This window comes from Phyllobates terribilis, unplaced genomic scaffold (assembly GCF_046119375.1).
Source record: "Phyllobates terribilis strain yellow unplaced genomic scaffold, ASM4611937v1 Scaffold_13__5_contigs__length_258822181, whole genome shotgun sequence".
In the NCBI taxonomy this organism is placed as follows: domain Eukaryota; kingdom Metazoa; phylum Chordata; class Amphibia; order Anura; family Dendrobatidae; genus Phyllobates; species Phyllobates terribilis.
Genome location: NW_027362773.1, coordinates 60,899,189 through 60,915,048, shown reverse-complemented (window position 1 = coordinate 60,915,048; position 15,860 = coordinate 60,899,189). Strand labels below are relative to the sequence as shown.

The 15,860-nt window shown below is 43.1% G+C and overlaps 1 protein-coding gene across 3 annotated transcripts in view; it reads right to left on the bottom strand.

Moving 5' to 3' along the window:
* Window positions 1-14,541: 14,541 nt before the first annotated feature.
* The window catches only part of ELP4 (elongator acetyltransferase complex subunit 4), a 442,046-nt gene continuing 440,727 nt past the window's right edge, over window positions 14,542-15,860 (bottom strand). For all 3 annotated transcript variants that reach the window (XM_073658083.1, XM_073658084.1, XM_073658082.1), the window contains one exon: window positions 14,542-14,789. In XM_073658083.1, the coding sequence (XP_073514184.1) occupies window positions 14,575-14,789 (215 nt within the window). In that variant the 3' untranslated portion in view covers window positions 14,542-14,574. The remainder of the gene's footprint in view (window positions 14,790-15,860) is intronic.

Below are 15,860 nucleotides of genomic sequence, written 5' to 3'. Positions count from 1 at the left end.
AAGTGTTGGTAAGAAAGGCCAGACAAAGGACACACAAAGGGGGTCCTGTGAAGTGCTCCAAAGTTATCTGGGAGTTGTCTGAGCCCCTCACCTGGTGAGCACAGTACGACGTGGGCAGCCGTTACCTGCAGACGTGGTCTGGATAATAAGAACTGTGAGTAAAGGCCCTGAACTGCATCACTGACTCCGTGTCGTTACTGCTGCTGCCCTGCACCATCACCCCCATCCTCCGCATACACTGCCCTGAGGCTATACTCCTCCCGTGGGGAGTTATGCTACGCTCTGCTGCACCCACAACACCAGCCTCAGTGGTCTGCCCTGTAGCGGCGGTTCACTCTGACCGCAATCCACGGGTGGCGTAGTCGGACATTTAAACATGAAAACCACATAAATAGTTCCGCCACTGGTTTGACCGCCCTGAGCCACGGAACTGGGTCGCCGCCACGAAGACTACAACCACCAGCATCCACCAAAAAGGGTCCGGCTCCGGGTGTCCCAAGGCCCAGGGGGTGCGTCAGAACATTTTCATCACCTTTCACAATCACCAATGGGACAAGGCAGTGATGTCCTCTGTCCCCTCTCTTATACATCCTAGTGACGGAGCACCTGCTCTCATCAATTCGCCATAACCCCAATATTAGGTGGATTGAGGTGGGAGGCACCGAGTACAAGTGCTCTCTATTTGCTGATGATGTCCTAGTATATATCACTCAATCACATATATCCATCCATGCTGTTATGGCTGAAATAGATCACTTTGTTACATGGTAAAATTTTAAAATCAATGCAGCGAAGTCTGAGGCCCTCGATGTCTCCCTCCCCAAATCCATATAGGATTCCATCCAGTCCAACTTTCCCTTTGCCTGGCCCTCACAGGGTATCAAATACTTAGGAATTCCTATTCATAGAGACCTCTCCCATCTATGTTATCTTAATTTTGGGCCCTTTATTGAACAACTCCATACAGACCACGGTTGGCAAGTTAGAACTGTAAGATTCACTACGTGAACCACTGGTGTTTTGTGGAAAAGCACATGTACACTGCGTTCCAAATTATTATACAAAAAGTGTTTAGGAGTGATAAGGGAAGAATTTGTTTGTTTGTCAGTTAAACTCATTGATGGTGATGTGTGTCAGGGCTCTTTATATCACTGTAAGCAATTGCAGACACCTGTGCTAATTAGTTTGGCAGGTGTGTCCAATGAAAGGCAAGACTACTTAAGAAGGCTCTCTCACATTATTAAGCAGCCTACATTTTCTGCCAAAATGGGAAAGAAAAAGGATGTGTCGGCTGCTGAGAAGCAACAAATTGTGGAGTGTTTAGGTCAAGGCATGACTACAATCAACATTGTGCGATGATCAGGATGAAGTGTCTTGGCAATCAAGAAGTATGTAGCTGATTCACAGTACACACGTGTGCGTGCTGATAAGGGCAAATTGAGGACTCTTTCCTACAGGCAATTACGTCAGGTTGAAAGAGCAGCGGCAAAAAAGCCTTGTCATAGCAGCAGACAAGTTTTTGAAGCTGCTTGTGCCTCCAACGTCCCCCGAACAACAAGATGCAGGGTCCTTCAGAGGTTTGCAGCTGTGCATGCGCCATCCTGTCGACCTCCTCTATCCACTTCACACAAGCAGAAACGGCTCCAGTGGGCCAAACATTACATGAAGACTGATTTCAAAACTGTTTTGTTCACGGATGAGTGCCGTGCAGCGCTCGATGGTCCAGATGGATGGAGTGGAGGATGGCTGGTTGATGGACACCCCACGCAAACACGGCTACAGCGCCAACAAGGAGGAGGTGGAGTAATGTTTTGGGCTGGAATCATGGGGAGAGAGATTGTCGGCCCCTTTAGGATCCCTGAAGGCGCTAAAGATGAACTCCATAATGTATGTGGATTTTCTCAAACAGCACTTCCTGCCATGGTTCAAGAAGAAGAACCGTGTATTTCACAGCAAGATCATTTTTCTGCATGATAATGCACCATCTCATGCTGCACATAAAACATCTGCATCTCTGGCTGATATGGGCATAAAAGGGGACAAACTTATGGTGTGACCCCCATGCTCCCCTGACCTCTACCCCATTCAGAACCTTTGGAGCATCATTAAAAGGAGTGTCTATGATGGCGGGAGGCAGTTCACATCTAAGCAACAGCTCTGGGAGGGTATTCTGTCCTCATGCAAAACAATTGAAGCAGAAACCATCCAAAACCTGACAAATTCAATGGACGAGAGAGTTCAGAAGCTCCTTTCGAACAAGGGGTCCTATGTGAAAATGTAACATCACCTAGAATAAAGTTTTGAGTTGAAAACGGTTTGATTTCAGTTTCTAACAACCTGCTAATGCTTATAATTTCAAAAATGACCATTTTTTTGGTCTTTATTAAAATGAAAAGGTTGATCGAAAAGTTTGGGGGATCTAAGAGTGTGGCAACCCAGTAGTCATGATTACTTCGAATTCTGACAATATGAGGGTCATGCTGCAGGTAGTGCAGCAAGAAGGCACTTATGTGCCTTGCGCATCTCGGAGCCCCAAAATTATTTTCCGGGCTAGATGCAGCTAAAAATTATTTTTAATTTTAAATCTGGTGAAGCTTTAGTATAGATGGCCTAATAGGATCAGTGCTGCACACTGCTACAAAGCCCAAATTATTTTCCAGTCAAGATACAGATAAACATGATTAGTAATTTGAAAGCTTAAAACGGTTGGTAGGGTGATTTTAACCAATCATCAAGCTTTTACTCTCCCCAGGATGACACAGGGGTAGAAAAGTCGTTTCGGATCCATGATTTGTTCATCTTTATGAACGTGAGTCTGTCTACATTATCAGTGGAGAGCCGCGTGCGCTTATCTGTCAGCACACCACCAGCAGCGCTGAACACACGTTCAGACAGAACGCTGGCTGCGGGGCATGACAAGATCTCCAAGGCGTAAGTGGCTAGCTCCGGCCATTTATCCAGATTGGAAGCCCAAAAAGAGCAAGGGTCCAGTGACACAGTCGTGGCTTCAATGTTTACTTGGAGATACTCCTGTACCATCGTCTCTAGGCGTTGACTATGTGTCAGACTTCTTGTCTCCTGTGGCCTTGCAAAGGATGGGCTAAAAAAGTGGTGAAATGATTCCGCAAAATTGATGTTACCAGCAGATACTGTGGTTCTGTCACGGTTTGAGTGCTGAACACTTGACGGTCCCACGGTTGGCAAGTTGGAACTGTGAGATTCACTACGTGCACCACTGGTATTTTGTGGAAAAGCACATGTAAGATTCTGCAACAGTCTCTGCTGATACTCCTGCATGCGTGCATCCCTTTCTATGGCAGGAATAATTTCTGCAAATTTACTTTTGTACCGGGGATCTAACAGTGTGGCAACCCAGTAGTCAGGATTATTTCTAATTCTCACAATTCGAGGGTCATGTTGCAGGTAGTGCAGCAAGAAGGCACTCATGTGTGTTGCGCATCCAGGAGCACCAAGTCCCTGTTGTGTTGGTGGCGAGGTAACAATCATGCTTCCTTCCTCTGTCCTCTCCCCCCAACCTCGCACAACAGAAATGTGATCAAGGTCTCCCTCATCTGATGAGTCTTCCATCAGTTCGTCCTCCACTTCTTCCTGGGCTCCTGCACCTTCCTCACTAGTTTGGCTGCTACCATGCGCCCTGGTAAAACCATCTCCCCCACCCTCACATGCCTGCCGCCTTGGTGCTGCCGACCGTCTGGACCTTGCAGATGTTAGCCCTTCCGCATACAACTCCTCCTCCTCTACTTCCTCCACCTCCTCTTGTGCCACCACCTGACTCCGAATTCTGTTTAACATGTGCTCCAGCATGTAAATCACCGGAATAGTCATGCTGATAATGGCATCGTCAGCACTAAACATCTTCGTCGCCATTTCAAAACTGTGCAGAAGGGTGCATAGGTCCCTGATCTGAGACCACTCCTCCAGCGTGATTTGCCCCACCTCTGAATCTCGTTGGCCCAGGCTATACGTCAGAACGTATTGCACCAGGGCTTGTCGGTGCTGCCACAGTCGCTGCAACATGTGCAGAGTTGAATTCCACCGGGTAGGCACATCGCATTTTAGCCGGTGAAGTGGCAGGCCCAACGACTTCTGTAGAGATGTAAGTCGCTGAGCTGCGGGATGCGAACGGCGGAAGTGAGCACACAGCGACCGTGCCCTCTGCAGAAGGCCATCTAGTCTGGGATAGTGGGCTAAAAATTGCTGGACAACCAGGTTCAACACGTGAGCCATACAAGGCACGTGTGTGACATTGCCCCGGCGAAGGGCCGCACCCAGTTTTGCAGCATTGTCGCACACGGCCTTCCCTGGTTTCAGGTCCAGTGGAGACAACCATTCATGAAATTGGTTCTCCAGAGCTGACCACAACTCCTCAGCTGTGTGACTCACATTTCCCAGACATTTCAATGTAAAAACCGCCTGATGACGTTGAGCCCTACTGCCAGCATAGTAAGGAGGTGTGCAGGATCCCTTCTGCGCAGTTAGAAAGCTTGTGGCATGACCAGACAGGCTTTGGGTGCAGGTGGAAGACCGAGAGGAGGTTGAGGAGGCAGAAGCAGTGGTGGAACTTTGACATAAAGAGGATTGACGCACAACTCGTGGGGACGGCAAGACTTGGACAGCAGCCCCTTGTCCTGCTGTCACCATAGTTACCCAGTGCCCAGTCAGCGACATGTAACGCCCCTGTCCATGCCTACTCGTCCAAGTGTCTGTGGTGAAATGCACCCTGTCACACACAGAGTTTCTCAAAGAAGCGGTGATGTTGTGTGCGACATGCTGGTGGAGCGCAGGCACACCTTTCTTTGAGAAGTAGTGCCGACTGGGCATCTGGTACTGGGGCACTGCGACGGACATAAGGTCTCGAAAATCCTCTGTGTCCACCAGGCGGAAAGGCAGCATTTCTGTAGCCAAGAGCTTGCAGATGGTGAAATTCAACCTCTTAGCTTTCTCATGGCTAGGAGGAAATGGTCTTTTACTTGTCCACATCTGAGGGACCGAGGGCTGGCTATTGTGCTTAGACGGGGTTGATAAGGGTGTCCCCGGCAAACTGCCGGTCTGTGAGGAAGATGCAGGCGGACATGTTAGGTTGCCTTGATCCAAAGGTGGTGCTATCGATGTCGGACAGCGCTCAAGACCAGCTGGTGTTACCACCTCCAAAGAAAATGATGACCTACCAATCACACTGGCTGTTGCGGGTAACGAGGTGGCAGGTCTGCGCCCCAAAACAGGTGTGACTGCTGTCCCCCCAGTCACAGAGGATGAAGAGGCCGCGGATGCACAAGATATGGCAGACGGTGGTTGGCCCGGCCGGCTAGACCGCATTGTAGCACACTGAGCTTCCCACTGCAACTTATGCTTCATGTCCATGTGCCGGTTCATGCATGAAGTACTCAAACTATGTATTTTTTGGCCTCTACTTAGCTTTTGCTGACAAATGTTACAGATAACACGAGTTGGGTCATCTTTATCGATCTGAAAAAATGCCCAGGCTATGCAAGGCTTAGCACCCATGCGACCTGAAGAGCCACCACGACTTGTGGTGAGAGGCAGAGTTGTGTTTGAGGATGCAGTTGTTGACGTGCTTCCAGTACTACGTCTCTGTCCAGGAAGGCGCAACCTGACCTCGTCGTCACTAGCATCTTCCTCCACCTCCTCTGCTGACCTCATCTCTTGGCTGACTGTGGGTTGACAGTAAGTGGGATCTCCGACCTCATCATCATCACCCTGTGCGTTATCACACCCGTCGTCCTCAGAGCCAACCTGTTCCTGCCCTGACAAAAAACTAAAGTTGTCGCTCCAATCAGGTATTTGAGTCTTATCATCGTCTTCCTCATTGTCTCCACCAACAGGAGTTACAGTTTGGGAATGAGGGTCTACATTATGGTCAGAACCTTCTGCGTCTGGTCCTGGATCCGACTCATAAAGATTCTGGGCATCAGTGCAGATCATTTCCTCGTCTGGATTCACAGAAGCGCTGGAGTCGACCTCTGATTCCCAGGCTATAGTATGAGTAAACAGCTCTGCAGACTCAACCATCTGTTCTACCTCATACTCAGACGGGCAGCTGGAGATTTGGGAGCTGTGAGGAAGCAAGTGCGATTGGGGAGACACCTTTGAGGACTGGAGTATTTGTGATGTTGAAGTTGATGTGGAGGAGAGCCCACTTAAAGGAGCACTTGATATCCGTTGAAGCACCTGCTGTTTTTGTGCCTCATCTGGAATTTGTAGCGATTGGCGCGGCCGTAAGAAAGGGATCTTATCACATTGTCCGCTAAAAGAAGTAGACATTTTAGTTTGGCTGGAAGATGGTCTTTCTTCTGCACCTACCCCACGGACACAACCTTTTTTCCCCTTCCCAACACGCCTATTCCCCTTTCCACCAGCAGCAGGCCTTTTTCCACTCATTTTGGTGGTTAACTAATTCACAACTCTGGAGTTGTTTGCACAAAAAAACAATGGATGGTAACCGAGCAGAGCTGAGTGGCCAAACTGTGGTATTAGGCCAAAACTATTGGCTGGGTTAGATGCAGAAAAAAATTATATTCAATTTGCAACCTGATGGAGGTCAGTATAGATGGACTAATACAACAAGTCCCACACACCGCTAGAAGCCCAAATATTTTTTCAGAGCTAGATGCAGAAAATTTTTTTATTCAATTTGCAACCTGATGGAGGTCAGTATAGATGGACTAATAGACCAAGTCCCACACACTGCTAGAAGCCCAAATATTTTTTCAGAGCTAGATGCAGAAAAAAATTATTTTTAATTTGCAACCTGATGGAGGTCAGTATAGATGGACTAATAGACCAAGTCCCACACACTGCTAGAAGCCCAAATATTTTTTCAGAGCTAGATGCAGAAAAAAATTATTTTTAATTTGCAACCTGATGGAGGTCAGTATAGATGGACTAATAGAACAAGTCCCACACGCTGCTAGAAGCCCAAATATTTTTTCAGAGATAAATGAAGAAAAAAATTATTTTTAATTTGCAACCTGATGGAGGTCAGTATAGATGGACTAATAGACCAAGTCCCACACACTGCTAGAAGCCCAAATATTTTTTCAGAGCTAGATGCAGAAAAAAATTATTTTTAATTTGCAACCTGATGGAGGTCAGTATAGATGGACTAATAGAACAAGTCCCACACGCTGCTAGAAGCCCAAATATTTTTTCAGAGATAAATGAAGAAAAAAATTATTTTTAATTTGCAATCTGATGGAGGTCAGTATAGATGGACTAATAGACCAAGTCCCACACACCGCTAGAAGCCCAAATATTTTTCAGAGCTAGATGCAGAAAAAAATTATATTCAATTTGCAACCTGCTGGAGGTCAGTATAGAAGGACTAATAGAACAAGTCCCACACACTGCTAGAAGCCCAAATATTTTTTCAGAGCTAAATGAAGAAAAAAATTATTTTTAATTTGCAACCTGATGGAGGTCAGTATAGATGGACTAATAGACCAAGTCCCACACACCGCTAGAAGCCCAAATATTTTTTCAGAGCTAGATGCAGAAAATTTTTTTATTCAATTTGCAACCTGATGGAGGTCAGTATAGATGGACTAATAGACCAAGTCCCACACACTGCTAGAAGCCCAAATATTTTTTCAGAGCTAGATGCAGAAAAAAATTATATTCAGTTTGCAACCTGATGGAGGTCAGTATAGATGGACTAATAGAATGATGCTATGCCCAAAAGATTTTACTTCACTAGGTGCAGTAAAAAAATTGGTATTCTATACACAGGTGGTATATCTTGCAACACAGATAGGCTACTCCACTGACTAACACACTCTGCAATAGGCCAAAAAGGATTAGCTTTGCTAGATTCAGCCAAATGCTGTGAAAAAAACTTGCACAGCACTGGCACAGACCTGCCTGGCAAAAACTGATAGGAACTGATGTAACCTAGTCCTGAAAAGGACTCCAATTACAATTAGTCTTTACTCCCACAATCTATCTATTTAAGAGCACAGACCTGCCTGATAAAAGTCGTAGGAAATGCTGTAACCTAGTCCTTAAAAGGACTGCAATCACAACTATTCCCTACTCCCAAGCTATCTGTATATTTGTGCGAAAATTGGCTTGAAATTAACAAGGTATAGCGCACACAGCAACAGCGGTGCCGTCTAACACGCAGCTGCAGCAGTGAGAAAATGGTGGCGACGGGGAAAATGGCTTGGTCTTATAGGGCAAGGACATGTGACATACACTGCCAATCACACATGCCCTTGCTTGTGTGAAAAAAAGCACTTCGCTCCGTGTGTGCGCTGCTGATAGGCTGACAGATTGCACCTCCCCACTGCAAATGCGGGAAAGAGAAAAAAAAATGGAGATCTTCATTGTTCCTGCAGAGATCCATCCCCTGCCCCTCCCCCCGCCCCGCTGTACACTCAAACTGCGTATTAACATTAATTTTCATCATTACTGAGAAAAAATCCAGTTATGATTTTGGTGCACGAACAGTTATCGAACATAACCTCGAACAGCCGAATTTTTCTCAAATTGTTCGTGTTCGCCGACCGGCTCGAACACCGCCCAAAACAGCTCGAATTTGAGATTGGCGAACAGTTCGAGTAGAACAACGCTCATCTCTATTCACAATCAGTGTTACTTCATAACTGGACAGGTAGATTTCACAGAAGTGTTATTGACTTGGAGTTACATTGTGTTGTTTAAGTGTTCCCTTTATTTTTTTGAGCATTGTATATATTTCTTGTTCAGGAATATTTTTGCTCATTAATATACTGTACTGTATATGTGAAATTGATATATTACTCCTGATATATGGCAGCATCATGTTTATATTACTACAATTGATTTTTTTCTGGCTACAATTGTGAGTGTTATATTTAGATAACAGTGTTATATTTCACAGTACTTACTTTATACCTTAATTCTGCCATATATTCAGAATGGTAATTTTGGCTATATACTTTGGTCTGTAAGCACTTTATTTGTATACACTTGTATGCTTTTTTTCTGTGTGCTTATTAATGCATATGAACTTTTTATTGAGCTTTTTTGCACATTTAGTTTTATTATCTACAGTACAGACCAAAAGTTTGGACACACCTTCTCATTTAAAGATTTTTCTGTATTTTCATGACTTTGAAAATTGTACATTCACACTGAAGGCATGAAAACTATGAATTAACACATGTGGAATTATATACTTAACAAAAAAGTGTGAAACAACTGAAAATATGTCTTATATTCTAGGTTCTTCAAAGTAGCACCTTTTGCTTTGATGACTGCTTTGCACACTCTTGGCATTCTCTTGATGAGCTTCAAGAGGTAGTCACCGGAAATGGTTTTCACTTCACAGGTGTGCCCTGTCAGGTTTAAGAAGTGGGATTTCTTGACTTATAAATGGAATTGGGACCACCAGTTGTGTTGTGCAGAAGTCAGGTGGACACACAGCTGATAGTCCTACTGAATAGACTGTTAGAATTTGTATTATGGCAAGAAAAAAGCAGCTAAGTAAAGAAAAACGAGTGGCCATTATTACTTTAAGAAATGAAGGTCAGTCAGTCCGAAAAATTGGGCAAACTTTGAAAGTGTCCGAAAGTGCAGTTGCAAAAACCATCAAGTGCTACAAAGAAACTGGCTCACATGAGGACTGCCCCAGGAAAGGAAGACCAAGAGTCACCTCTGCTTCTGAGGATAAGTTTATCCGAGTCACCAGCCTCAGAAATCACAGGTTAACAGCAGCTCAGATTAGAGACCAGGTCAATGCCACACAGAGTTCTAGCAGCAGACACATCTCTACAAAAACTGTTAAGAGGAGACTTTGTGCAGCAGCCCTTCATGGTAAAATAGCTGCTAGGAAACCACTGCTAAGGATAGGCAACAAGCAGAAGAGACTTGTTTGGGCTAAAGAACACAAGGAATGGACATTAGACCAGTGGAAATCTGTGCTTTGGTCTGATGGTCTGATGAGTCCAAATTTGAGATCTTTGGTTCCAACCACCATGTCTTTGTGCGACGCAGAAAAGGTGAACGGATGGACTCTACATGCCTGGTTCCCACCGTGAAGCATGGAGGAGGTGGTGTGATGGTGTGGGGGTGCTTTGCTGGTGACACTGTTGGGGATTTATTCAAAACTGAAGGCATACTGAACCAGCATGGCTACCACAGAATCTTGCAGCGGCATGCTATTCCATCCCATTTGCGTTTAGTTGGACCATCATTTATTTTTCAACAGGACATTGACCCCAAACACACCTCCAGGCTGTGTAAGGTCTATTTGACCAAGAAGAAGAGTGATGGGGTGCTACGCTAGATGACCTGGCCTCCACAGTCACCAGACCTGAACCCAATTGAGATGGTTTGTGGTGAGCTGGATCGCAGAGTGAAGGCAAAAGGGCCAACAAGTGCTAAGCATCTCTGGGAACTCCTTCAAGATTGTTGAAAGACCATTTCCGGTGACTACCTCTTGAAGCTCATCAAGAGAATGCCAAGAGTGTGCAAAGCAGCCATCAAAGCAAAAGGTGGCTACTTTGAAGAACCTAGAACATAAGACATATTTTCAGTTGTTTCACACTTTTTTGTTAAGTATATAATTCCACATGTGTTAATTCATAGTTTTGATGCCTTCAGTGTGAATGTACAATTTTCATAGTCATGAAAATACAGAAAAATCTTTAAATGAGAAGGTGTGTCCAAACTTTTGGTCTGTACTGTATATATTAATATCCAGGTATATCCACCATTTGTCTCTTCTGTGGTTTCTCACTTTTTACCCATTGTTGGGTTTTTACTTTGTTCAATACAATTATATTTTTATACATGGCCCTTGTTTAAAGCTTTTTCCTCTTTTGGTGTATATAGTTTTCCATATTCTGAAAAATGCTATTTCAAGTTCAATTAGACTCTGTTCATATGTGCCATTTCTGCCACTTATTTTGGACATTTTTGTGCACAGCTTTTCAGTAACCTGTATCTAGCTGAAGCATTCCTTTACAAGAGTCTCCAGAAATGCAACAGAAATTTATTGGTGAGAACATTACAATTTATCTTTAGTCATTTGATACAGACGGGAAAGATTTGAGTTTTAGCCTATGTCAAACTAGGATTCCTTCATAGTAAGGCTGTGTGCCCACGATGCGTATTTCATGCGTTTTTGGTGCGGAAATTTCCGCAGCGTAAATGCATGATAAACGCATGGTAAGCCTTCTGCCATGGTCCCCCATGCAATTCCGCACTTTCAATGCCCATGCTGCGGATTTTTTTTTTATGCTGCGCTCAAAAATCCGCAGCATGTCCATTAATTTTGCGGAAGCGCGGCGTAATCGCCGCCATTGACTTGCATTGAGATGCACATAATCCGTGTTAGTACATTTGTACTCACGGATTATACTGTATGCGTTTCAATGTGTGGATGGTACCCAAGTCTGGAGGAGAGGAGACACTCATCCAGACCTGGGTACCATTGTACCTGTAAAAAAAAGAATAAAATAAAAAATAAAGATAATATTCACCTTCCGACGGCCCCCGGTCTCCTTCCCTCTGCTTGCGTGCAAGACTGAAGGACCTGAGGTGACGTCACAGTCATGTGACCGCAGGCCCTTCAGTGCAGTGTCTCGCAATATCCCGGCAGACAGGAACGAACGCGGCAGCACACGCCGGGCCATCAGAGGGTGAGTATAGCTTTATTTTTTTATTTTTAAAAATTCTTTTACGGTCACACTATATAAATCCATGCCGTTTGCATGGATTTATATAGTGTGACCTAGTTGTCAAGCACTTTCCAAGTGATGCTAAAATCACTTGGAAAGTGCTTGACAACCCGCATGCGGAAATGCATGTGAATCCGCATGTATTCTGCAGGAAAAACGCATGTACAATCCGCATGCGTTTTTTCTGCCAGGGAGATGCAGAAATGATGCAGAAATTTTCTGCTTCATTTCTGCATCGTGGGCACATAGCCTGAATGAGAGCCCCCATCCATACAGAGCATCAATAATGCCACATACATTTTCTTATTGATGTGGCAAACTCAATATATACAGTTATATGAAAAAGTTTGGGCACCCCTATTAATCTTAAGCTTAATGTTTTATAAAAATTGGTGTTTTTGCAACAGCTATTTCAGTTTGGTCTATGTAATAACTGTTGGACACAGTAATGTTTCTGCCTTGAAATGAGGTTTATTGTACTAACAGAAAATGTGCAATCTGCATTCAAGCAAAATTTGACAGGTGCATAAGTATGGGCACCTCACCAGAAAAGTGACATTAATATTTAGTAGATCCTTCTTTTGCAAAAATAACAGCCTCTAGTCGCTTCCTGTAGCTTTTAATGATTTCCTGGATCCTGGATGAAGGTATTTTTGACCATTCCTCTTTACAAAACAATTCCAGTTCAGTTAAGTTTGATGGTCGCCGAGCATGGACAGCCCTCTTCAAATGATCCCACAGATGTTCAATGATATTCAGGTCTGGGGACTGGGATGGCCATTCCAGAACATTGCAATTGTTCCTCTGCATGATGGCCTGAGTAGATTTGGAGCGGTGTTTTGGATCATTGTGTTGCTGAAAGATCCATCCCCTGCGTAACTTCAACTTTGTCACTGATTCTTGAACATTATTGTCAAGAATCTGCTGATACTGAGTGGAATCCATGCGTCCCTCAACTTTAACAAGATTCCCGGTGACGGCATTGGCCACACAGCCCCAAAGCATGATGGAACCTCCACCAAACTTTACTGTGGGTAGCAAGTGTTTTTCTTGGAATGCTGTGTTTTTTTGCCGCCATGCATAACGCCTTTTTGTATGACCAAACAACTCAATCTTGGTTTCATCAGTCCACAGGACCTTCTTCCAAAAAGAAATTGGCTTCTCCAAATGTGCTTTTGCATACCTCAGCCGACTCTGTTTGTGGCGTGCTTGCAGAAACGGCTTCTTTCGCATCACTCTCCCATACAGCTTCTCCTTGTGCAAAGTGTGTTGTATAGTTGACCGATGCACAGTGGCACCATCTGCAGCAAGTTGATGCTGCAGCTCTCTGGAGGTGGTCTGAGGATTGTCCTTGACTGATCTCACCATTCTTCTTCTCTGCCTTTCTGATGTTTTTCTTGGCCTGCCACTTCTGGCCTTAACAAGAACTGTCCCTGTGTTCTTCCATTTCCTTACTATGTTCCTCACAGTGGAAACTGACAGGTTAAATCTCTGAGACAGCTTTTTGCATCCTTCCCCTGAACAACTATGTTGAATAATCTTTGCTTTCAGATCATTTGACAGTTGTTTTGAGGAGCCCATGATGCCACTCTTCAGAGGAGATTCAAACAGGAGAACAACTTGCAAGTGGCCACTTTAAGTAGCTTTTCTCATGATTGCATACACCTGGCTATGAAGTTCAAAGCTCAATGAGGTTACAAAACAAAAAAAAGGGCTTTAGTAAGTCAGTAAAAAATAGGTGGAGTATTTAAAACAAGAAAATGATAAGGGTGCCCAAACTTATGCACCTGTCAAATTTTGTTTGAATGCAGATTGCACATTTTCTGTTAGTACAATAAACCTCATTTCAAGGCAGAAACATTACTGTGTCCAACAGTTATTACATATATCAAACTGAAATAGCTGTTGCAAAAACACCAATTTTTATAAAACATTAAGCTTAAGATTAATAGGGGTGCCCAAACTTTTTCATATAACTGTATCAGATATTTTAATAGGTTATGTCCAACCCTGGTTTTAGCCAACAAGTAACAGGAATTTTACCAACTCAATGTATGATGCCACTATAACGACACAGTAGAACATCTTCATATAATAATGGACAAAAAGCAAAATACATAAGAAATCAAATTAAATTATAGAAATTCATACATTCTCCATCCCAATTATCTTAATTGTCAGGTGTTTGTAGGCAAGATATTCTGCACTCTATTACTGCAAAGAACGTTTTGTATGTCTATGTTTTCGCCCTGCATTTACACTATTTATTCATTAAGCTTGAGTGAACATTTCAGAGTTACCAGCATTAATGTATCTGTCAGTTTGAATTTCAATCTAGAATTTAATCTGTTGATGTAATCTCTCAGTGTTGTTGTAAATTATTTAAAACTATGGTTTTAACGGAGAAGAAAGAAAAACATATTTAATATGCTTTTGGGGAAAATAAACTGATAGATTTTTTTTTATGATAAACATATGTGACTCCTTGTTATATAAATGTTTAGATCAAAAAGTGATTGTTGATTTCTGTGCAATCTGTTCAGATTCACATACATTACCATTTTTTTTTCATCAGGAAATAGTGGTCCACAAAAAAAAAAAAATCAGCTAAACACCACAAAAGAAAGAAACAATAAGTACATTAAATGGGACATGAGATCCATGGTCCATAATTTAGAGAGCTCATCAATAAATAATTCAGTTTGTTCGTGCACTAAAATACTGAGAAGTAATGTATCAGTATATTATTGTCTCATAAAAATATGAAATTATATCAAACTTAAAATAAAATTATAAAACAATTTATATCCGTACACAAAAAAAACCCAGATGCAGCCTGTTAAACCAATACTATTTTAATAATAATATTCCATTAATAATATGGTTTTATAGAGAAATGTGTAATGGTGACGATGATGGTGCCCCATTTGGAACATATCTGCTTAGCAGAAATCACTAGAAGTCCAGGTGCTTCTTGCCCGCGGCGGTAGAGCCACATCCTGAGCTCAGCAGTTTGGTCGACCCTGCCAGATCCTGTTTGCTTGAACGACTCACTGTGTCTGACAAGTCTGGAGGCAAATGCAGTCTCTGCGGAGAGAATGGGAATGAAAATAACAGAACACAACCATTATTAAATGTTTATTTGAAGTAGCACACGGCCTACCTTGTTAGTCATTCATGTAGTCATTTAGCTTTACATGCTACATAAGTATCTATAAATCTCAATTCACACATGGAAAGGAGACACGCATTTCAATGGGTGACTTAAAAAATAAAAAAGTGGAGACAAATACAATATGAACTCCTCTTATGTTAAATCAAGACCTACAAGGATTATATGTTCAAGGAAACTTGTGAATATACATTTATATCTTGTTACATTCTAAATACTACATCCCAGCTTTGGGGAATGCGTGACATGCCCCCTTCTGTATATGGTCGTATCAACATACGCCTCTAATCCTGCTGTTCTATATCTTTATGAAGAAGAGATTCAATCACGGCAGTCGCTGGTCATAGGGCCTAATTCTAGGAAGCCACCCAGGGTTGTCAGGGACTTCATAGATGTCCTGTATGTTACTTTGTATGTAACAACTAGATTGAGGAAGACATGTCTTATAGGGTCGTCACCAGCATGGGAACCTAAGGGATTTGTATCCCTTCTCATTACTGCTTAATGGATGATCTCATCCAGAAAAAAAGGTGTCTCTCCACCTGAAGAGGTGGCCAAAATTGCGTCCCTATTTTTTTTCAAGGGAGTTGTAGTCTCGACTGTATCCATAAATCCCATAAATTTTAATCAGGAGGACCATGCACGTCATAACCACCTCTCCTATATGTGGCTGCGATAAGGGTGGAGTAGTGTTCAAGTCCTAAAGGTGGGAAAGAGGCATTCACCTAATTTTCAACCAGGGACCTCCCAAATGTTAATCTGGCCTTGTTCATGACAATCGTTATCAGCTTCTACATGCATTTAAATACACAGTAAGAAGCACTGTTATTCTCTTTCAGGATGTTGGGCTGCACAGGTGACATGTATGACATATCTGACCCTGAAGACGATCTAAGAGAGATGTCTGTATGTCAGATGCAAAGCCTAATATTTACTGAAGGATTTAAGGAATTTGTCTGCTTTTGAAAATCCCGTTTTGTTAGAAT